We start from the raw sequence: 24,382 nt of genomic DNA, 5'->3' as shown, positions 1-24,382 counted from the left end.
CAGATAATGCTCAAAGTAAAACAAGATTTTAAAAAATTAGGATGATACTAATATAGGGTTAAGGAGGTAAGCTTAAAAAGTACTAATGTAACATTTTCTTAACAATATTAAGAGTTTTAGAATTTTAGAAAGACACCCGATTAATGGTATTGTATTAATTCTATAATGCACATTAAGTCATGAAAAGGAAATATTTTTCTGAGTTAGAACAATTTGAATAATACTTAATAGTCACCCATTCCCTCCAAAAAAACCAATGGGTTTTATTTAAATTAGAAACCAGATAAAACTCCTTCAGATTATTGATAATTTTCAACAGAGCTACTTATCTGTATTTTAAAAGCCAAAAGAAATACCCTTCAATTTCCAAAATTTTAAAATTTAAGAAGCCAGTTACTTACATTTAGATAAATGTACAAGAAAAGGAGTCACACAAACAGTAATCTGTAGTGTCCATCATTAATGCAAAGTAACCTCTAATTTAATCCTTTTACCTTTTATTTCCAATAAGCATAATGACCATGTTGGAATTGGAATGCTGGCGGGCATCTTCTAACCAGGTTGTCAAGTGGTTGAACGTATCTCTCCTAAACATAAAGAATAATTTGATTACGTTTTCAAAGTATTGCCCTTAGTGGTACACGATAACCATTTTTAGCCAAATCCCCTTAGTAATGGGAAACAGTTTGCAAGTACAGAATTTCTGAGTTTAGAGTTCACCGATTATATTTCAGTTTAGAAATTAAATATAATCACACTTGAGAAAATTCCAACAAATAAATAATCTTATCAAGCTGATAATTTGGGGTACTTATTCAAATAAGAAAAAGAATTTTGCTGCAGATTCTGTAGTAAATTTCAATTTGATTCAAGACAAACAGTTTTAATGGTGAGCCAGGGCATAAAGACGAAGCTGTAGTTTTATCAGTGCAACCATACTTTTTAGAAATAATCTCTGCACTGACCACTGAATTAAACTGACAAGTACTCACCTTGTAATATCATACACTAGTAAAGCTCCTGCTGCACCTCTGTAATATGACCTTGTGATGGAACGAAAGGACTCCTGTCCTGCCTGTGATAAAAGAAAAAAAAAAAAAAAAATGGAAGTTTCCTTTAAAACTCTGTCCTCTACATTTTCAAATCACTCATACAGAAAATATGGGAAGAGGAACATAAAAGGAAAGACAAAATCTTCAACAGTTTTTGGAACAAGTCAATATCACTATTGCTCAAGACACTGGGATGCACATACAGACTTCCTGCAACCCTTGGTCTTGCCACCAGAAAAAAGACCCCTAGCCTTTTTTGGCAATCCCTGACAACCCAATTTACTGAATGGTTTCACAATACATGAATCATTATTAGAGCACAGAATGGATTCCTAGCAACTAAGCTCTGAAGACAAATTTGAAAGGAAGCAAATAACCCAGAGCCTCACATTTGAATTCAATAACCCATTCCCTGGGGCAGCTGTTGACACTAGAATAAATAAAGCCCATTGTAAATAAATGATGAATGACATCTTTACGCCCACCATCTGCTGGTGTAAAGGTTGTTGGAAGGCCAAGGATGTAGATTTTATCAGTTATATCATAAATGGCAGCGAGCTTTCAACAGTCATAAGATGGAATTCTTTGAGCAATCATTTTATTATGAAAAACAGAAAATGGTTCTGAATTTAATTTATATAATTTTTTCTTCCACACTTAATCAATTTTCTCTGCATTTGATATACAATGCTTGTCAAAAGGCAATAGGATTTAAAGTCATCTTTATATCCACTTGTGAAACAGATACCAGAGGTTAAATAAAATTAGGTAATTTCTCTAACTCATGATACTAGCATTCTGCTTTTTAAGAAAGGCTGAAGAGGGTCATGACTATTGCTTCTGAGTTTAAAACTGAGTCTTTCTTAATTAATTTTAAGAGTTCTTAAAATTTTAATCATTTCTACCTTTAAGGAAAAATAAGCATTTAAGTAAAGTAAACAAAAAGCCAGTTTTAACATTTTTTGTACTTAAAATCTGCTATTTGAAAAATATTATTTTAAATGTTGAATTCTAATGTTCCAAGGTAAATATAAAGCCTCCCACCCTCATAATGTACAGGAACAAGCTCATAATCTGCCCTGTTTTAACCCTTACTACTCTGTAATACCTTGCTCTTGTGGGCTTTCCCTCTCCTTATATTCCCTCTCCCCAATGCCACTACCCTCAGTGCCCATCAATGGGTGTGGCACACAGATGGCATTCATAGACAGCCTGCTAAATGAAAAAGTAAGTCCTAATTTCTTAAGTCATATGCACAAAATGGTCAGTACTCCATTCTACCTAAATCAGCAGACATGCTAAGAGTCAATGCAAATAACTTCTTCTATGTAGAAACTTGACAATTAGATCCTCTCTTGGTAACCAATTCTAGCACTTAGAATCGGGTCTTATGCTCATGAGTAAGAAAAAAAGGTGCAAAAATAGCCAACTCATTCTACTTAGACTAAAAAGCATGAAATTATTTATATATATATATATATATGAGTATTTATATATATATATGTACACACACACATATATAATTGAGTATTATCTTTCAAAAAAGTCCTTGCAAATCCAACTTCAAAATAAGAATGGAAATAATAGGAGAATTCCTTCTTTAATGGGAAAACTAAAAACTAGACCTTGAAGTGATTGATTTTATTGTGAATCATATATATGAAGAAAGGATTCTGTGGCAAACCATACAAAATGTGTATTTTACGAGTTCAATATAAAAATCATGTTTAGAGATCTTGTGTTTATACTTCAATTAAGATGCTGTAAAACAGTAAAAGGGAAAATAAACTTGGGAAAAGGAGAAAAGCAAACTTCTATAAAACATCCTGTTCTTCCTGAATTGTTCTGCAGAGAACAAAAAACATGTTCCAATGTGAAAATAACTTATACAATATACTACTTTATACTAAGTCCACTGAATATGGATTTTGCCCATTAATACAAAATCAGACAAAACCTCACAAGCAAATAAAAAACCACATATTGCAATCAAAGACTATGAATTTAGGTATGCATCTTAAAATCCATTATTAGTCTGTAATAAATGAAGATTTGTTTTCAAAAGTTTCCTAATTTTTGAGACCTGACCATTACATACTCTGGCCTGGTACTTGATAAGGGCATTAGCAGCCTTGAAATAAATCTGGTAATAAATGGTAAATTAACTGTTACACTAACTACATAATCCAATAGTTAACTATTTTGATCATATTAGACTTAAATAATCTGATTTTTAAAAAGTAGTTTCACACCTACCTAAACTGATTGAAAAATAATGTTAATTTAGGAAAATAGGTGTTATGTTTGATCCTCTTTACTACTAAGTATTGGTTAAGAGGGATTTTAGAAGCTTGAAACCAAACAGGACAGAATTCTCTGTAGTAAGGAATTCCTGATGGTAGCTCAGGATACAAAAGAAAAATGCATTTAATGAAACAGGAATGACTAAGTGAACAGCACCGAAAACAAATAAACCTGAGCTATGGGTAGTCAGAATGGTCAATGTGCTTCTCTCAACTCACAAGGTTGTCTGACTTCTTAAAATAAAAATCAGCAACATACCCAGATATACAAAAATGTTGAGCAGAGCAAGTCCGCTTCAAGAGATAATAGGCATACTCACTCATTTTTAGTGATGCTTAGCATCAAAAGCAGAATCATGAAACATTTGTGCAAGAGGAGCCTTACAGAGCTTCATTTTCCATTTAAACACTGCTAAATCAAATAAACTTGCTCATTCATGCTGTTTAAAAGAATTACTTCCAATAGTCATATAAAGATTCCCCCAAACTGGTGTTTCCATGTGTCTGGGTCTTTCTGTATTCAAATTTTCTAGTAACTAGGCTGGCAATCAGTACTATCTTAGCTCCTTCTCCATATCTCCACAAAACATGACTTTACACATTATGCTATTGCTCAAAAATCTAAGTAACTTGAGTTAAAGCTGTAAACTCAAGAATCTGATTTCACTTGTCTCTAAAGCATTTTTTCTTATTCACTAAATGTCTTGTTCATATAATTTCTTCCTTCAGAGATTTTACCTACAGCCTGAATATTCCTGCTTTTTTGTTTCTCCTTAACTCTTGGCCTCAAAAACTCTTTTTCTTCCACCTACCCAACTTCTATTTCCTTAGAGGACCAGTTCAACCTCCTAAACTTTTCACAAAGCTAGAAGTTTGTCTACCATAGTCCATAGTTCTCCTTTTCTCAAAAATCCAAAAGCACTCTCATGTGGTCTTTTAGTCTTAATATCATTGATTAGATAAAATGAATATGCTGCTCAAATGCATTTTCCCCTTGCAGTTCTCCCGGAGGGCCTAAATCAGAGTATGAAGTGTATTTACAGCAGGCACCAAAATATGTTAACTTGACTGATACCAAAGAGTCAATAAGAGTTAGAAAATTAAGATTTGTGAGAATCAACATTATAGTAATATTTCTTACTTTCATTGTTAGTCATTTATCTAAAAACTCTAGTTATGTAGACTAGATAAGACTCAAAAAGGAAAGAAAAAAATTCTGAGTAGCCAAATAGGTTGTCCAGTGACTAAGCATTATATTTCAGGAACTTCACTAAACAGACTACCTTAAAATTTAGACCTAAAATTAGGGAATTGCTATCACTGAGGAGAAAAATTCTGAAATCTATATGCATGAACAAACTTTTGTTCTGGATGACCACTAGATTTGAGAATCAAACTGATTTTTACTATTCCTCAGTGTTCACAGCAAGGATGGTAAGAAAACCAACCTAGACTATTTTATTCTGAGCCCTTACGGGGGTCTGAATCAAATCCTGAAGTTGGAAATATCTAGAAAGAATAACAAATTGAAAGTTTTTTAGAAATATAGGATATTTACTTTGGGGGGAAAAAAAAAAACTTAAAAGAGGATACAATCTCCAACTATGGATTTTAAAAATATTGCCATATAAGAGAAACTGGAGGCCACAGGTGGGAGGCAATCATTAGAGTAGAAGGAAATGTCTAAAGTAGTTTCCTGTTCCCATGTTTGTTAAAGAAAAGGTTGATGAATGACTGAAGGAGGTAAAACAGTAGGACTTCTAAGTTTCTCAATGGGGGTGTGATGGGAACAGCAATGAGACAGAAGGTGAAGTAGGACTATTTCCCAGCCTTGAGTTCTAGGTGCCTTCCCTGGCCCTACTGCACTCTGGATATCCATCCTTACTGATATAAAGTAACAAAATAATATTTTATTTTAAAATAATAAGTCAAATGTATAATCTGACATGATTTTCAAAATAACAACAAAAATACACAAAAAAGAAAAGCTGTGATTCATTAAGAAGGAATTTTGTTATGCAAGTTTCTACATAACTTTGACAATACTCTCTTATTTGATGGGAAAAATACTTGTAAATCTAAAAAACTATATTCATAGGGAAATTGAACAGACATATGTACTTAACTAAAACACCCAAGCTACAAATTTTGATGGGGAGAGATTTATTTGGGTATGCTGGGAAGGCAAGAATGATAAATGACAAAACAGAAACAACATGTATCCCATTTGTTTACAATAAAAATAAATAAAAAAAAAAAGAATGATAAATGACAAAAGATGAGTAAGAGTAGAATGGGGGGGGGGTAACGTCTGGCTAGAGTTTAATAGGGAGAACAGACTTTTTTTGCCCTTCTTCCAACAAACAATGAACAGGAAGTAGGTTCAACTTATGTTTCTTCATTGACTTGAAATAGATACATATGGCTTTGACTTCTGATTAAAAAAAAAAATGTCACTCATCAGAGGGCGGAAAGGAGAAGGCACTGATAAGACTCATCATTGCCTCCAGCTGTGAAACTGACTGATGGCCTCAGGCCTCCAAGGAGTTCTCTGGGGGCAGCTATATCTTGCTATTTGCAAAAAAAGAAGGGTGAAAAGAAGAAAACAAACAAAACAAAGGCAGAAAGAAAAGATGATGAACGTAAAACTTGTTAAAGGAAAACTCTTGATTAAAATTTTTTCAGGAAGTGAAAATGGATATACAATAAATGACAAACATCCTAATATCCTACGACTTGGCCATAAGTGAGGATGAACTAATACATAACATTTGGCTAATACTGCCAAGAGAACTCTAGGATGATTTTGAAAATGTCCTTGGTTAGGAACAGACATGACTCTCACTACTAAAAATATAACAACCTATACAAATGTATAGAAGCACTGCTAAACCTGGTTATCAGGAAACCCTGTTTCACTAAGATAAAAACTAAATGTGAGACCAACCTTAATCATGATTATATTTGTGGCAAAGTTTTAGAAGTTAGGTATAAAAGAAAAGAAAACCAATGAAAATAAGAGAACATTCTATAAGACAAAGTCTCAAGAAACAACTTTCCAAAAAAGTTAATTCTTTTTTGGAACAGTCCTTAAAATCTGGAACAGGTCACTGGTTATTAAAGTCCTATCCTATGCATTCTAAGAAACCTGAATTTCTTTTACAGGGTGGTTATGAGGTCTTCAGAAGTACCAAGTCTCTCTTTTTTAGACATATAGGAAGAAAATTAGACTTCTGACCCCACCCCTGGCAAAATGAGGTTTTTATTCTATTTTCCTCTCATAACTGCATAAGCAATTATTTTAGATTTCTTCTGAAAGAGCTCCACCATGCAAGAAAATTCACTCATAAACTGAAAGAAAAAAATTTTAAAAGCTCCTATCAAAAAAAGGTGTGACAAGTGAACCTACAAAACATACAACTGGGAATGAATGGTCTACTCAAATTTCCAAAAACAAAGAAAAGAATTAAGGGAACACTTTAAGTACAGAACAGTGAAATAAATTAGAATAAACCACAGACAACAGGCGGTTTTGTCTAAAAGTTAACACTGATATATTAACCTTTCCTTTTTGAAGCAATGTACTTTGGTAGAAGATATCTTCTAAACACATCCAAAAATCGTGCAAGTTGCTTAGACAAAATAAGATTATATACTTAATTCAGTAAAATTTACTAAACACTGTTATTTGTTACTGAGCTAAGACCACAAGATGCAAAGCTGATAATAGTTAGTCTCTTCTCTCATGATGCTTACTCTGATGATGAATATGTGAATAAAAATAAGATAATGGGATCAGAGCTATAATAAAATATGCATAATTATGGGAAAAATAAGTTATTCCTATGGGGGTTAGAAAGGCTTTAGTAAAAGTTGACACCTGAACTAATTTTAAATAGAAAAAGGAAAAGAGGAATTGCAAGCAAAGCAAGTATTTATGTATTTAATGTATGAAAAATGTGCTTATTAGGAGTAACAAATAACCTGGTTCACACTATCACCTTGAATGAATGTTTGTTACACTATGTTATAAGCAACCTAGTCTATGTAATCAGTTCTGGGGAAAAAAATTTTTTTTAAACACATAAGTGGAAAATACTTCCTTTTGGTTGGTGATTATAATTTCATACATTTTAGAAAGAAAAGACTGTATTTTATTTTCTCTTTTCCATGCAGTTTTGAAATTAAGTAGCTTTAGAGAATGTAAATCAAAAGTGCTTTGAGGTGCTGTATGCTCAGGGAGGAAACGCTTAAGAAGTAGTAAAGTATGAATCTTCACTGAAGAGCAGGTCAGAAAGCACAAGACCCCTGAATCTAATGGATAACTCTTAGAGAATGACAGAGATGCAGGGTACCACTAAGGGCCAACTGTGGGATATATAGCATTTATCAGGAAACCTAGGTCCCCCCAACAGCTTTCAGCACATTGATTAGTCTTGGGAATCCTGACTGAAACTAGATATTCTCATGATTCATTCCTTCAATAGTTACTGTGACAAGTCAGTCTAACGTGTGTGTAGTTGATAAAACTTCCATAAAAAAGTTTCAGTGTTCATCCTAACAGGTAATAAGTTTATTATAGTTATTTTTAAATGTATTAGGGGCTGGAGGTATAGATTAGTGGTACAGTACCAGACGAGCATGCATGAAGCCTTGGGTTTGATTTGTAGTACTGAAAAAACAAACAAACAAAAAAACCCACCAAAAAACAATTTCCCAGTTTTGATTTTTAATATGGTTAATAATGATAGCAGTAAGCCATATAATCTAAAGCTCTTTGGGGTCCTTATTAAGTATAAAGGATTCTGAAACCAAAAGTTTGAAAATTGCTGTCTTAGGACATCCCTTGAATAAAATATAGTAACTTCATTTTTAAGCATCTAAGATGGGGAATAGTGAAAACACTCAAATTTATTTTTCTATATTCTGTAGTTTAGATGAGACACCACCATTAAAAACTATACAGCACGGCATGTGCTAGGTGCTCAATGAACAGTGGTAAATGATGGAATTAGGTTACTGGATTAGGACAAGATGGTTTCAAGTGGTTGGAACTAAATCAAACAAAAGAAATTAGTAAGTTGTCAGGATAAGGTGCACTATGGAACTGATATTTTATTTTACTACATATGAATACTTTAGACATACTAATTATTTTTCTTAAAAAAAAAAAAAGGTACAGTTTCTAGAGCACTTTCATTTAGGTTTCACTTCATTTAGCATGTACTCAGGCTCACTAACTCCCAACACCTGCTGGCCTACGTGCTAAAATCACTGCATAAGAGAAATTAGTTTTCTTTAACATATTTTGTTTCATAGCTATAGAATTTTACTATCAAAAAAAAAACAAGCAAAAAATAACATTAAACAAAACAAGCATACAATGTATTTTTGTAAAAAAACTTTATTGAGGTCATACAATTACTTTTAAAATACTCACCGTATCCCATATCTGAAGTTTTATCTGTTTTCCATCAATTGTTATCATTCGAGCACCAAACTCTACACCTAAATAGAGCAGAAAATGATTTGTTAAATAAACTAGTTGAAATACATTTTGCATTCAAAGATTAAAATGTTGAATTCTAATTTCCAGGATATGCTATGCTCTGTGAAAGACAGATAAACTTTTAACAAATAATCTGCTACCCTTAGAAAATATAGACTAAGAGGTGCTTCTAAACTAAGGGCGATTAAAATATGAAGATAGTGAATTCTGACACAGTCAATATCAAGAAACCAATTGTGGCCTTCATGTTTCAAATACTCAGTAACAAAAACAACTTAAGCAATTCAGTTGTGATGTGCATCCCTGTAATCCCAGCAATTCATGAGACTGAGGCAGGAGGATTCCAAGTTTGAGACCAGCTTTAACAACTTAGCAAAACCCTAAGCAACTTGTGAGACCCTGTTTCAAAATTTAAAAAATAAAAAATAAGTAAATAAAAAGGGCTGGAGATGTAGCTCAGTGGGTTCAATCTCTAGTAGGAAAAAACAAAAACAAAAAAGGGCAATTTAAGAGCCATAAATTGAGTAATAAATAGTAAATATTAAAATTTCTCAAGAAGTACACTAACACTGAATAAAAACCATTCTAAAAAGGATAAATTTCAACATGACATAATCTTGATTCCCAGAATGGGTAATAAACGAGGAAAAAAATATCCAAATCTGTTCACTAGATAAAATCACTGTTTAAACATATTTCTAGACACTTCTAGTGAATGCACAGACATACAGAAATGAGTACACAATTTCACATGAATTGTATACATATAAATGCTATTCTGTAACTTGCTTTTGGTTAATATATAAGAGACTTTATTCTCTAACACAATCATCTTTCCAAGTCAATAAAAACAAACTATACCATTATTTTTGCTATCTGTACAATATTCTCCTTTGTATACAGATAATTTACTGAATTGATGCTCCACTGCTACAAATTTGTTGTTTCTTTGTTTTCACTAACTAATGAATGATAAAATGAACCTTCTGTATTCGTTTTTCAACTTACTATAATTCCAGGCAAATACAGGAAGAACTGTGTAGGTAAAAGGGAATACAAAATTTCTGTTTACAAATTTACTCCTTTGCCTTTTTTACTATTTATCATCTCTTTGGAAAATATCCAAACATTATCATTTCTTTGGAAAATATCAAAACAGGAGAAAATGGAATAATTTTATATTAGCAAACAGATGGGAAGACAACTCTGAGAGTAGTCTATCACTTACACCAAATCATCAGTGCCTGGAATATATTCTATCAGTATTTAGATCAGAGTCAAGGTGGAAAGAAAGACATGGTCCCCAGAAACCAGATGTCAGTTATCCTGGCTGAAAAATAGCTTCCAGTTTAACAGGAAAGAGGATACTGCCTGTGTCAGAATTTCATTTCAGTATCACCTATATAACTCCTTCAACTGTGATTCAGAGAGAGAGAAAATTAATGACATAAAGTTTAATGTTGGTTTTCACTCTATATTTTAATACTTATTCCATCGTAAAGGCACAGTCAATACCAAGAAATTAATGGTGACATTCATGTTTCTCAAGCTCAGAAATATAAGAAACCTAAAGAGACTTAGGAATCATGATGTACTAGTATAAAAACCATTAGTATTTACATACATACATGCATATTTCATTTATATATGTGTGCGTGTATGTGTATTTACATGAAATAAAATCTAAGTTCTGTGCCACAGGGTGGTGACATTCACTAAACCACGCCTACCAATGACATGACTAAGTGTGGTACACATTTTTTAAAAATAGCCAGCATTTAAAAGGAATGTACTAAAGCACAAAATTCTACCTATCAGCAAGTTATTTTACAGAGTAGAAATGTTTTCATGAAACTATTGTTTGTATTCACAAACTAGACGGAGAGAAATTATATTTCTTTTTCCACTATATGGGTAAGCTGGCTTTTAACCATAATCAAAAACATCTACATTATCCACTGGGATATAAGACTTCTTCAGTCTTATGTCAGATTTGACCAAAAACCAACTATGAATTAGAAACAAACACACGAATGCTCCGGATAAGAAAGCAAGGCAAGAGAGGCAAGCAGATGCTTCCTCTGTGGAACTGACAACTTGAGGAGAGGGATAACGATAATGAGACTGGATATACTCTAGCAGAAAAAAGGCTAACAAGTGCTGCTGTTGCAGGACTGTTGTTGCAGTCCTGCTTCCTGGTCTTTGAGAGGTTTTGGTTCTGTCTATTCCCAATCCCAATCTCCACTTTCCTCTAACTTCTACACCCAACTCCAGATATTCTGATATATTCCCTTATACTAAGCCTTGGTATATTTATCTCTTTATTCAAAGTGTGGATAGAAGCTGGTAAAACTTTAGGTCTTTATACAAAGATTCTGCCTCTAAACTTGTCATATGAAAATCAAGAAGCAGAGACCAGTTAAAAGGCTACTACAGTATTTAGGCATAAGGTACACAGTGATAGTAGTAAAACACAAAACACTTGAAAAACCATGACTTGCTTTCCTACCAAATGAAACAGAAACAGGTTTTGGTTTCAGCATCAGAAACAACACTTTCGCGCTTAACCTCATAACTAGGTCCTGTATAGGTCTCAACCTTACAATCTATGTGGCAAAAGAAAATACTAAAATCTAATGTGCCCTCAAAGTCTCAGAAACAAATACAAATAGCAAAACCTTATTTCTTTTCTGGATTATTAAAAATTGTGTCTTTTTTCCGCCTTAAGTGTATATATGGTTGAGAATTCCACTTGGAAAGATTTCCTTATCTTTTTTTGTGGGCTAAACTATCATCCCCTATGCTGCTGAGACACTTCCATTTTCAATTAATAGCCAATTTGGACGGTAGAAAAATTATCTGTGGAGTCAAGGTGAAGAAGACCTCATTTATATGACATTGTCAGGGACTGATACTTATTCTAAAAAATAGGTTATAGGTTCCAACTTTCTAGAACAAAATGCTCTAATGTAAGAATACACTGTCTCCAAATCATTATCATCCTTACACAGTAATTAAACCATTTTCTGATGAGCACTCACAATTGATACTTATTACATGTTTAAAGAACAAGAAGGTATAATATAGTTCTACAGGAAAGCAGAGAGAGAAGGGATTGGAAATAAAGTACAACTGTCAGGCAATACTAAAGGTTCACTTGAAGTTAGTGTCCAAGAAATTAAAATGAGACTACTTAGCATGGTTCCTCAGTTTTTCCCAGTCATTTATAGTCCTACACATACAGGCATGGAATGGAAATTGGAGTTAACCTATTGGTTAGTCACAGAATACAAAGAAGCAAGAGGATTGAGAGATAGATATTATTTTAATGACATTAGAATTGAAGCTTGGTAAGCTGGGAAGTAAGAAGATGGTTAGAGTGAAAAGATGGTAGGATCAACAGACTACAGATTCATGGAATTAAAAAATGTTAGCATTAGGAACAAAAGAAAGTAAGTTGGAAGGATGAGAGAGAAAATCAGACAAATAGAAGTACTGAAGTGAAATTCTGGAATGGTTCCTGATATTGGTAATGACAATGTCCTAGTTATGACTATGAGAGTGCATAGCTAAGGTAGGGTGGAAACAAATCACTGGAGGAAGCCAGGCACAGTGGCACATGCCTATAATCTCAGAGGCTTGGAAGGTTGAAGCAGGAGGATCACACATTCAAAATCAGCCCCAGGAACTCAGTGAGGCCCTAAGCAACTAAGTGAGACCATGTCCCTAAATAAAATATAAAAAGGGTTGGGGATGTGGCTTGGTGGGTAAACACTGCTGGGTTCAATCCCCAGCACCAATAAACAAACAAACAAACAAACAAGGTCACTGGAGGAGAGGTAGTAAAGAAACGAAGAGGCCAGGATGTGTGTGGGTGTGTGATCATATGTGGGTATAAGGCAAATGATATAGAATGTTTTTCTAGCTGCATGATTAGTATTTAAGTCATTGTTTCAGTGCTTCTCAAACTTTAATGTTCATATCAATCACTTGGAGATCCTGTTAAAATGTGGATTATGATTCAGTAGATTCTTTTGATTTTGCTTGTTTGGTTTTTTCCTTTCTTTTTGGGGGGGGCAGGGGATGAGCCCTGGGGACTATGTGAGGTAGGCAAGTGCCCTGTTGCTGAGTTATGTCCCCATACCCTCAGCAGATTCTTAAACAAGCTCCCATATATTGATGTGGTTGGTCCAGGGCTCTAGCATGGACTTTAAATATTATTGTGTACATAAAGTTATTTGTAAACTTTGATGTAAAGGCAAGTGTGTAGCAGTCAAGATATTGTCTTATGCCTATGTTAGCAAACATTTTTATATTCCTTTTGAAATTATGTGAATAATTTTATAACATAAAATTATGATTTTATGTTATAAATTGCCATTATGTTTCTAAAAATGTTAAGGAGGGCATGTGTAGAAGCAGAAACAGTAATTAACAATACTCACTGCTTCCGCTGGCCCATATGTAGTTTGACTGATTGAATGGCTGTAACTGAATGCACTGAATTTATTGTATTTAACTCTATGTAAGTTGTACCAGCAGGAAGAGATCATAAGAACGGTCAGCCTTTGCTTTATAAAAAGTCTTTAGTGGAAAAAGCATAATTCTCAATGTCAATAATGAACTGCAAACATCTCTTACTATTTTGAGAAATAAATAGCTGTTTGCTTCACAGAAATTTACAAATTTGAAAGAAAGTATCATTAACCTCAAATATTCTGAAATTCTGATTACATTCACTTTATAGGATCTGAAATTAAATTTTAGTTTAAAAAGGTGTTCATGGGTGGCTAACATTTTTTGATTTTGCTTGTTTGGTTTTTTTTCTTTCTTAGACTTGCTAGAGTCAGCTGCCCACTGACTCTAGCAAACTGCCATCCATCCAAACTGCCACTCATCACTACCAATTTGGTAACCAGGTTGTACAAAGTAACTCTGGGCCCTAGGCCAGAGATGACAAAACAAGAAACAAATTGAAGTAATGAACTCTCTTTCGCAGAGAACATGGAAATGAGTTTAAAATACTCTGTCCTCCTGAATGGGATATGAACTTCAGAGTTACTGATAATAACTCTTTCTCACCATGGAGACCAGGAAACCAAAAACATTGGTTAGTAGGAAGAAAGAAAAATGAAGTAGGTATGAGAAAATGACAGAAGAATGTGAAAAAGAAAATTTCTTATCTTTCCTCCTTAAGAGCTATAAAAGCTCTGGTAGGCTGCTCCCCTCCCTCAGTTTCTGTGGGACATTTAAATATTTAAATATTATTTGGCTTAAGGTGAGTTGGGTGGATACTGATATTTACAAACTTTTTGAAGAGTTAGAAAGGTGGCAAAAGGTTAGGGTCTAACCAGATAAACAGCAATTACACATAAGCAATTACACTTCCTGCCCTAACAGGAAGCTGCTACCATCCCTAGGCAGGGAGGATGCAGGGAGAAACTAGGGTTATCAAAGTGTAGGAACCAGACTACTGTGGGCTTGCCCGGCAGGCAGGGGCTGGAGCTAGAGTTAACGGAGAACATATAGTCAACCCAGGCTGAGAGAAAAGCAGAAAAAGATCCTTGGCTTCTCTTTTCCTTTAGTCTTCTATTTCCCAGTGTCTGCCATCAGTAAACCTAGAGTGAAGCCAGCTGGCAATTATATGAGTTACAGTTTTCCAAACAACTCTTTGATCTGCTCCCTCATCTCTCTTTACAAGTGTAGCCTATGCCAATTTCAGACAGCATGCTCGGATCTGTTCCCTCCATTGGGTGTGCCAAAACAACTCAGAAACTTATATGTAAGATTCAATAAAAAGGAAGAACACATTTATGTAGTATTCTAATTTTTAAAAAACAAAAACAAAAAAAAAAAAAAAAAAAAAAAAAGGGTTAATTAATTGTCTTAGGATTGGGGCATGCCTAAAATTAGCTACCAAGGTTTCAAACCTATTGAACAAAGAGCAGATCAGATACAAAAATGAGCTCACAAAAGCTAAACAAAATCCTAAGGCTAGTATAAAACAGTACTACCTATTTTACCTATCATCACTGCATATACTTGAAATTATCAAATTTAAAATAGATTATGGATAAAATTCTTATTAATAGGAGTTACTAATGAAAATATTAATATATCCACCAACTGCATGTGATTTGGATGAAAGTATTCACTGATCTAACAATCTGATTGCTTTAGTTAGCTATTTCGCTGCTGTAATTTAAAAGACCAGAGCAGAAAAACTGTAGAGGAAAATGTATTTTGAGGGCTCATGGGTTTTCAGAGGTCTTAGTCCATAGAAGGCTGGCTTCAACCTCAGGACTTCAGGTGAGGCAGAACATCATGGAGGAAGAGTGTGGCAGAGGGAAGCAGCTCACATGTTGTTCAGAAAGCAGAGAGAGAGAGGTCTCTACTTGCAAGATACAAATATATACCCCAAAGCCATGTTCCCAGTGCCCACCTCCTCCAGCTACACCCTACCAGAGGATTAATTCACTGATTGGGTTAGGACTCTCACAAGCCAATCATCTTCTCTGAACCTTCTTGCATTTTATTGTCTCAACATGAAAGCTTTTGGGGGACATCGCACATCTAAACCATAACACTGATTAAAAAGCTCTATCTTCGATTTGGTATTGTGGAAATATGTAGGACACGAAAATCAATATGCAATAAATGAAAACAAAATCTATAGAAAATAGGCTGTGATTAAAGATTCATTAAGCAAGCAGTTATTAAAGAATAACTAGGTTTCCAATTTCCCTTTTTCTTCATATGTGACTAATTCTTATTAGTTAATAGTAAGCTGTAGAATAGTCAGCCAGTTAGATTCCTTAGTTTTCAGGATATAAATATGATTTTTGAACAAATAAGAATCCCAAAGTGGTCTGACAACCTAAAATTTGGAGGACAAAGTGAGAAATGAAGTAGTGAAGTGGCTTGACCAAACAGTGGCAATTTAGCAAACTGATTCAGTTTCTGCTCCTATCATGATGCTATACTGCCCCTCAATTATTTCATTATTAAATACAATTCAAATCTTAATTATCAATATCTTCTGCATTGTTTGTACAAAGTCAGGTAATACTGATTTTTACTTGAAATATTTCTTAAAAAGTGATGGAAACTAAATTGCACAAGAAACTTAGTTTCAGCTGGGTGCAGTGGCACATGCCTGTAATCCCAGTGACTTGGGAGGCTGAGGTAGGAGCTCTCAAGTCCAACGCCAGCCCCAGCAATTTATAGAGGTCTTAAGCAACTTAGTGAGACTGTCTCTAAATAAAACATAAAAAGGTTTGGGGATGTGGCTCAGTGGTTAATGTCCCTGAGTTCAATCCCAGGTACCAAAAAAAAAAAAAAAAAAAAATCTAGTAGAATGGACCCTCTTGCATGTTACACTTAAACTATTTTAAACTTTTAATGCTTATCTCTCTTATAAAACTTACCAATAGTGAGGTCATGCACTGGCTGAAACCTTTTGTCTGTGAACTGTAGCAATAAGCATGATTTACCAACACCTGGAAATTAAAAAAAAAAATTAACAGACAAAACTCACACAAATTGAGAAATCTTTACAAAAGCACAAGGAAAGTGGCAGCAAGGGTTTCTGGATGCAGTGAACAATTTACCATGATTTCTCAGTACTCTAAATTTTCAAATGCCCTTTTTGCCCTTTCTAACTCATTCAACATTTCAATATAAAAGAAAGATACGGCAGCTAAACTTTCAGACGACAACTAGGTCCTTCTAGTAGACTCTACCATAGTACCACTCAGTAGAGTTTTCATGTATTTTTGTTTTTTTCTTCATCAGTTAAAATATTAAAGCACACTAATTTCCTATATTAGTTTATCATATACCCAAATACACAAGCCAATAGTAAATATCTGAGATCTACTTTTCTGGGAAAAGTTGCTTGTTCTGATTTCTTGCTAATTCATTTCATGATCAACTGTAATCTGAATTGCATTCCTTCATTCTACTAAACTGACTTCATTAAAGTCATGAATAACTACTACATTCCCAAATTCAAAGGAAAAATTTCTATATTCATCCTACTTGTCCTTTAAAAAAAAATGGACATTGAACATCACATCTTCTTCCTACTCACTTTCAGATTCTTTAAGAAACATTTCCTCATCCTCACACTATACTAAGTCTGTTTAAGTGACAGCATCCTGAACTTCTATCAAACATGAAAGACAGTCATCATTCAGTCTTTAATGAATGCTTAGTATACACTGCACTAGGGACTTGGAAGATATAGTAGTGTAGAAAACTGACATGATTCCTATATATGGAATTTATAATCTACCATAAGTGGAGCAATTACACAAAATGAACACCTAAATACACAGATGAATTATAATCTGAAATAATTACAATGATTATTGGAACTTTAAAGAAAGAATAAGGTGACATTAGAAAAAGTGATGAAAAAGACTTGAAGCAATAGAAAAGGTATTTCTGAAGAAGTGACAAACCAGACTGTTCAACTTCTTCTAGATTATGAATTCAATGAGAAAAGGACCTGAGAATATCCTGTCATTTGTTGCCTTTACCTTATGGCATTGTGAAGGCATTTCATAATTTTGCTGAATGATTGGCTTTAATGTCAAACACTATTAAGATTGCCAAAATATCTAGCAACAAATCAAAGATACCTTCTCTAAATATACCATTTTGTTTTAGGAAATGCTTTATTTGTTAAGTTTTATGAATATTTTAGTATTCTAGTTAACTGAAAATAAATTGGAGTTTTAAAATATGTGATCTTGGAGAATTATCTTCTTTTTCTTATATTACAGAAAGTCCAAAGTCAAACTCACTTTATCCGATTTTTAACTTTCCATAGTCTTCAGGTGTAGGATAGAAGACCAATTTTTCTAAGTTAAAGACTAGTACCAGGTATACAAAAGAAATTTGTTCTATGCATAAAATCTATGACTACGGGAAAATCATCTTAATTTTTCCATATGGTATAAAACTATTCAGAAATTATAGGTTTTATTGAGGAACCTCAAGAATCATCTTAAGAGACAGAAGAGTCTGAAAACCCTTTCCTCCTTTACAATAAGATATATACCACTTTAATAAGACCACTTTTATTCTAAGTGCTGGTGAAATATAGAAAATGCTTATTCTCTGCTCCCTTGCTTTCAAGACTGTATTCTTTCCTTAGGTAAACATTTATTTTTCAATATAGAGAATATTTACACAAGTTTCATTATAGTGATTCTCAAGTCTTCTTGATTACAAATCTATAGACTATTTGATAGGGTTGGTTATAGGGATAGCTTATCTTAGTCAGCATTACTGACTTAATCTTTTGTGTGTAAACTTGTTTACAAATAGGGTGTATAACTCACACCCCACAATGCTTTTCCAAATTGTTAAGTCAAATAGCCAGCCAGCCTTTTTTCTTAGTCTTCATCATCTCTGACCCATAAATAGGATCTATTTGTGCTCATAATCAAATCTATGAAATTTATTAGTCTACAATCTCCTTGAGAATTATCTCTTGCTTTGTCAGGTTATAGTTACCTCCTTGATTGTCTTCATTCTATAACAACTACTTCTCTTCTTCCATGCAATCTTGTATTAAATACTGGAGGGTTTCTATACTTCTCCACCATTGTTTACACCTTCCAATCCACCCCACCCTTTTCAAACCAAGAGGACCAATCTAGTCCTGAAGCCTCAACTTAACTTCTATAAATCAGTCAGTGATTATCAAATCCATCTCTACTGCCACCATACTAAATGTTATTCCATTTATTTCCAACTGACTATGGAACATTTCCCCTTTAATTCCTTCAGGCCTAAAACATATACTTCCAAAACCTAATTCATTCTTTTTCATTCTTTTCCCTACCATCCTTCCCAACCAATCCCTGGTTCAACTCAACCAAGACAAGAGAACAAAATGCAACTTCTCCAGGATTTCCTAATCTCCAGAATTGAGACCTAATGGATCATACTAATGGGAAATGCAAAATCATCTTAATTCCTCCTCTTCCTTCATTATCTACCTCAAAAGGTTCACTGATCTCATCAATTCTGAAATATCTTCATGAATACCCTTCTCTCTTCTTAATCCTTGCCGCTATAATCAATTAGACATCCAAGTGCAAAGCTGGCTAGACAATTGGCTAGGAATGTTCATTTCAGGAAGGATGAAGACAAAAATTCAAGACTTGTCAGAATAAGATGGTATAAAAAACCACAGGATGAGAAGAATCAGCAAAAAATAAGAGTAGACAAAGCACATGTTTATTTTCTAATCACAGTATCAAGAAGAAAGATAACAAAATGTTTTTGAGTTAAGGCTGACATATTTCAAAATCCTTTCTTTTTAAAATGATGAAGGCCTAGATCTAAATCTTTACAAAAACCTTCCAGAAAGAATCCCTTTTTACATTCATTCATGCATTTTGTAAAGCTAGGAATGTAGGGCCTGGACATGCTAAGCAAGGCTCTACCACTAAGCTTCATCTCCAGCTCTAGAAATCTCTTTTAAATGGTTATTTTTGCATTTCTGTTAGTCATTTTCTAAACAGAATGGAAAATTAAAGAAAAAGCAACTATCCTATTTTTTTTTTTCTTTTAAAAAAAGATTTATGCTGGGATCTCTGATAAAACTAAATTTGGCATATGTTGGGGGTGTTGTCTCCTATCACATTTTATACAACATTCAAAGCCTTTGTACATCCTCTTTCCACAAACAATTTTCATAACTGGCTTTTCACCATCACAGATGCCTTCCCTTACCATTCCATGTGAAGTAGCTCCCACTGTAAATTGCTTTCTAGTTCTCAGTTTTCACCAGAAAAACCTCAAACTGATGCTCAGGACTCATACCTCTAGAGATTCTAATGGAACCATCAGTACAGTAGTGGATAAAAAGCACTACCTGGGTGATCTTGGATAAACCAGTAGGCCTATGTTGTTTCTTTTTCTTTTTGGTACTGGGGACTGAACTCAGGGGTGATTTACTACTAAATTACATTCCTAGATTCTTTTATTTTTGAGGGAGTCTTGTTAAGTTACTGAGGCTTACCACCAGTTGTGATCATCCTGCCTAGGCTTCCCAAGGTGCTGGGGTTACAGGCATTCAACACTGCTGTTTTTTTTTTTTTTTTTTTTTTTTTTAATAATTTTACTTTATTTGTTCTTTTTAGATATACATGACAATAGAATATATTTTGGCATATTATACATACATGGAGTATAATTTATTCTAATTAGGATCCTATTATTGTGGTTGTACATGATGTGGAGTTACCCTGGTCTTGTATGCAAATACAGGGATAGGAAAGTCATGTCGGATTAATTCTATTGTCCTTCCTATTTCCCTCCTCCCTCCCTTTTCTTCATTCTCATTTGTCTATTCCAATGGATTTCTATTCTTCCCCTCCTCCCTTGTTGTGGATTAGCATCCACATATCAGAGAGAACATTTGGCATTTGGTTTTTTGGGACTGGCTTATTTCACTTAGCATGATATTCTCCAATTCCATTCATTTACTGACTGTATCATTCTTAAAGGGAGATTAAGAACAATATCTACATCACAGAATTGTGAGAATTAAATCAGTTAAGATATGTAAAGCACTTAGAACACACAGGAACAAGTACCTCAAAGTTTACTGGTACTATTACTCCATTTAAATGAAAAGGAAAAATCCATCATAGATTTTTTTCAACTTTTCACTTGTTTACCCCAAGCTTTCACTAGATGCCCATGTAATCTATCCTTTCCTTACTTCCTACAGAAGTATCCCTTTAATATTCAAAACTAGATTTCATCCCTTTCTGCCAGTTGTGAAATCTAACAACATTTTCGTGCATCTTTACTACTTCCCTCTTTATCAAATCCTTTCCTCAGAATACATATGCTCAAGCCTCCCATGCTCAAAACACACCAACTTCCCTTGCTAACGCTGGCTTCAAACTTGTGATCCTCCTGCCTCAGGCTTCCATTCCAAGTAGCTAGGATTACAGTTGTGTACCACCAAGCCGGTTCAAATGCCTGTTTTTATCTATTTTATAAACAAAGATTCTTGAAGGCAAGATCTGTATCTTACTTTTCATCCTTCAAAATAACCAGAATGATCCCTTCTGCAAGTATTCATGGAATATTTATTTTATGGAAAAAAAAACAGATATGTAAAATACAATTTTTAAGATCTTGTGTGGATATCATGGATGCCATTTCCTCTCTTCAATCAATATAAACTAATTACAGTGTTGCTGTTCAAGTTTTCACAATGAGGTCACCTTTTCTTTTCCTTTTATTCAGGGACAAAATCACTGTCTCTCTATAGGACAGTGTTTTAAGAGTTGAGTAGCTAAATATCAAGTGAGTGCCTAACAATTATATGCAGTGCACATTAGAAATGCAGATTCCTGAAGCCCACTCCAGAGATTCAGTAGGTCTCTGGTGGGATTCAAGGATCTAAGCAATAAGTCCACCAATGAATTTTAGGCAAGGGATCCTTCTACACAATTAACACTGGAGTAAACGCTAAGTATTATAATGAAGTTTATTTTCCTTGTCCTAAAATAACTTCCATCAATTTCAAGATTCCTAAAAATTGGTGATGGCCTTCTATCTACAGACACAAGCCAAACAGCTTTCATATAAAAAAAATGAAAAGTATGAGGGCCAATTGCTAACTACTTAAGAAAAATTTTATACACTATTCATCCTGATAAAAGAGGGAAGGAAGAAAAAAAGAAGGAAACAAAAATCTTGTGAATGAACAACCTATCTTAGAGATTAAAAATAATCCATTGTAGAACTCTTGAGTTTTAAATTCATATCAAAGAACTCAAAAAATTCAAACACAAACCATAAAGAGATGTGGTAAATCTGATTTAAGTATTACAGTTTATTTTGCAAAAAGACAAATTTTATTCTTCTTTGTGCTAATATTACAAAGGGAGAAACATGAAAAGACAAAGCCTGACCTTTGAAATTAGAAAATTAACACACTCAGCATGATAGGTTACAAAGACAGACTTTGCAGTTGCTATGCCAATGCTCACATCCATTGGGATTATTTCATAACCTGTGACCTCAGTCAAATTAGTTATAGAAACTGAACTCTAGTTCCATATCTATAAAACAAGAAAAAGAAAGCAGAATTCCTATGTCAAAAAATGTAAGGTTCAAATGATAAAATGTGAAAGTATTTTGAAAATTTAAAAATTTAATGGATATTAGTGAGAATCCGAGATGAACACAGCTAAAAAAGCAAAATCTTTAATCAAACTCATCTGACCCAGCGTCAAAAATTTTAAGTACATATTTAAAAAAATGAATTGAAGAAAATATCCATAATAGACTGCCTTCCTTTTAAAAAGATTTCAGAATTGTCTTCATGCTGTTGTTCGAACATAATGTCATCCCCACACTTCTAAAAGAGCACTTGCTTTCATTTATTTTATTTATTATTTATTTTTATTTTTTTTTAGATGTTGACAGACTTTTATTTTATTCATTCATTTATATGTGGTGCTGGGACTTGAACCCAGCACCTCACACATGCTAGGCAAGTGCTCTGCCACTGGGCCACAACATCAGCCCAAACCCTTCATATTTTAACCACCTAAATGCTCTGGTGGCTGACTGCAGACAGTTGAATAATAAGTTCCCAGAAGAGAGATGTCAAAATCTTAACCCCAGAACCTGTAATATGATCTTATTTGAAAAAAGGATCTTGGCAAATACAATTAAGGATCTCAGGATAAGCTTATCCTGAGATTTAGGTGGAGCCTAACAATGATAGGTAACCTTAGAGTGAAGAGGTGGAGACATAGAAGAAAGCCACATGAAGACAGAGATGTAGATCCCAGCAAGGATTCTCCCTGGAGTCTTAAGAGGGAGCAAACCCTGCTGACCTAAATTTCAGACTTTTGGATTCCAGAATGGTAAGAGAAAGAATTGCTAAGTTTACACCAGATTTGTGATAATTTGTTTTAATATCCCTAGGAAATACACTAAAAGTCATCTTACATTTATTTCTCTGTCTCCTTAGACTTTTACACTGTTAGTGTTCTAGTCCTGCTGACTCTGCCTATAATTCCTTATGCAATCAATAACATGATGCAAACAGAATAAATAAATGAGTGGAGGGACAAGGAAATAGGGATATAGAGCCTTAATTTACTTGAGAAACCTGTCAGTGAAAACTAGGAGGGAAGGGAAGAGACAGTTGTTCAAAAGATACTGAATGAATGTGGTAGGCTGAGAGTGTAGCTATGCTTGCCCAGCATGTGCAAGGTCCTGAGTTTGACCTCAGTACCCCTCCTTCCTGCCACACACAAAGCAAAAACGAACTCAGAATGTGTATGTCTGTTATGTTCCAGGCACTAAATTTAGTGATAGGAATAAAGAAATAAAAGAAAATTCCAAAGATACTTTTCAATGCCAAGGGAAAGGTAGCTTTAAGAATCAAAGGCACTTCCCCCTCAGAACTGGAAAGTATAGAAACAAGTATGCTGACCAGGCTGGATGAGTTGCTACAGAATCAATTAAAAAAAGAAATAAGATGATATGGAAAACTGACTCTCCTCCCCCAATGCATATCATCTACTATTTCTCTTTTATAATATTAAAGTATCCCCAATATTAAAACACTTCTCTGGATGTGATCAAAGTAAAGCAGATAACCTCAGTTGAAAAACCTATGTTCCCTTATACCAGAATTTCTTACACACTGGGCCTTTGCACATATTTAATGTTCTTTCTCCAATGACCAGTGAGTTGTTGTCTACTCATCTCTAATATGTAACTCAACTGCTATATTCACCAGGAAACTTTTCATAACACACACTTCCTTTCACAAAATGAGTTAAGTGTTCTTCTGATTTGTAAATATGGAGATTTTTGTGGTTGAGTATATAAAACAATTAATTGTCTGGTTTCAGTGGTGAAACACAGTATTTACTGTCAAGGCTGACAGGTTTCTGTGATTACTTGCTCACCCTGGGTGTGGAAAGGACTCTAGGAACTTAAAGCTAGATCCATACTCTGGCTAACAGATGAAAAATCAGGCCTCTCTGAAGGATAAAACTGACCTTAAAAGTAGGTTTTTTACAGAGTTGCAAGCACATTATGTATTCAGGAACTCTTTATTGAGCATCTAAATGTTAACAGAATCATGAGAGAAGATCTAGTAGTTTGTTTAATCTCCTGTACTCCATGGAATCTTTTTGCCTTTAATTCTTTAAAGTTCCAATTTTCTTTTCCTTAGTTTTTAATCTCCAGGATTCTATCCAGGATACCATATTATATTTGGTTGTCTTGTTTCCCTAGGTTCCTCTTGAGCATGGCAGTTTTCTTAGACTCCTTGATGACCTTGACAGTTTTAAGGAGTACTCCTTAGCTTTTCTGTAGCATGATTCTGTGTTGGCATTTTCTTTTTTTTAAATGGGGGTTATGGTGTTTGGGAGGAAGACCACAGAGACAAGTGTCATTTTTATCATATCATATCATATCATATCAAGGGTACATACCTCAATTGACTGATC

At 34.1% G+C, this 24,382-nt stretch overlaps 1 protein-coding gene across 1 annotated transcript in view; it reads right to left on the bottom strand.

The window, feature by feature from the left end:
* Positions 1–24,382, bottom strand: part of RAB2A (RAB2A, member RAS oncogene family) — a 76,100-nt gene that overhangs the window by 31,039 nt on the left and 20,679 nt on the right. The window contains exons 2-5 of the mRNA XM_079156188.1: positions 16,292–16,363; positions 8,796–8,863; positions 993–1,075; positions 495–587 (exon numbers count right to left, since the gene is read on the bottom strand). Coding sequence (XP_079012314.1) covers positions 495–587; positions 993–1,075; positions 8,796–8,863; positions 16,292–16,363 — 316 coding nt within the window. The remainder of the gene's footprint in view (positions 1–494; positions 588–992; positions 1,076–8,795; positions 8,864–16,291; positions 16,364–24,382) is intronic.

The sequence above is a fragment of the Sciurus vulgaris genome (assembly GCF_902686455.1).
Source record: "Sciurus vulgaris genome assembly, chromosome: 1".
Lineage (NCBI taxonomy): Eukaryota > Metazoa > Chordata > Mammalia > Rodentia > Sciuridae > Sciurus > Sciurus vulgaris.
Note: the sequence above shows the minus strand (reverse complement) of the source record. Positions and strands in the feature narration are given on the sequence as shown.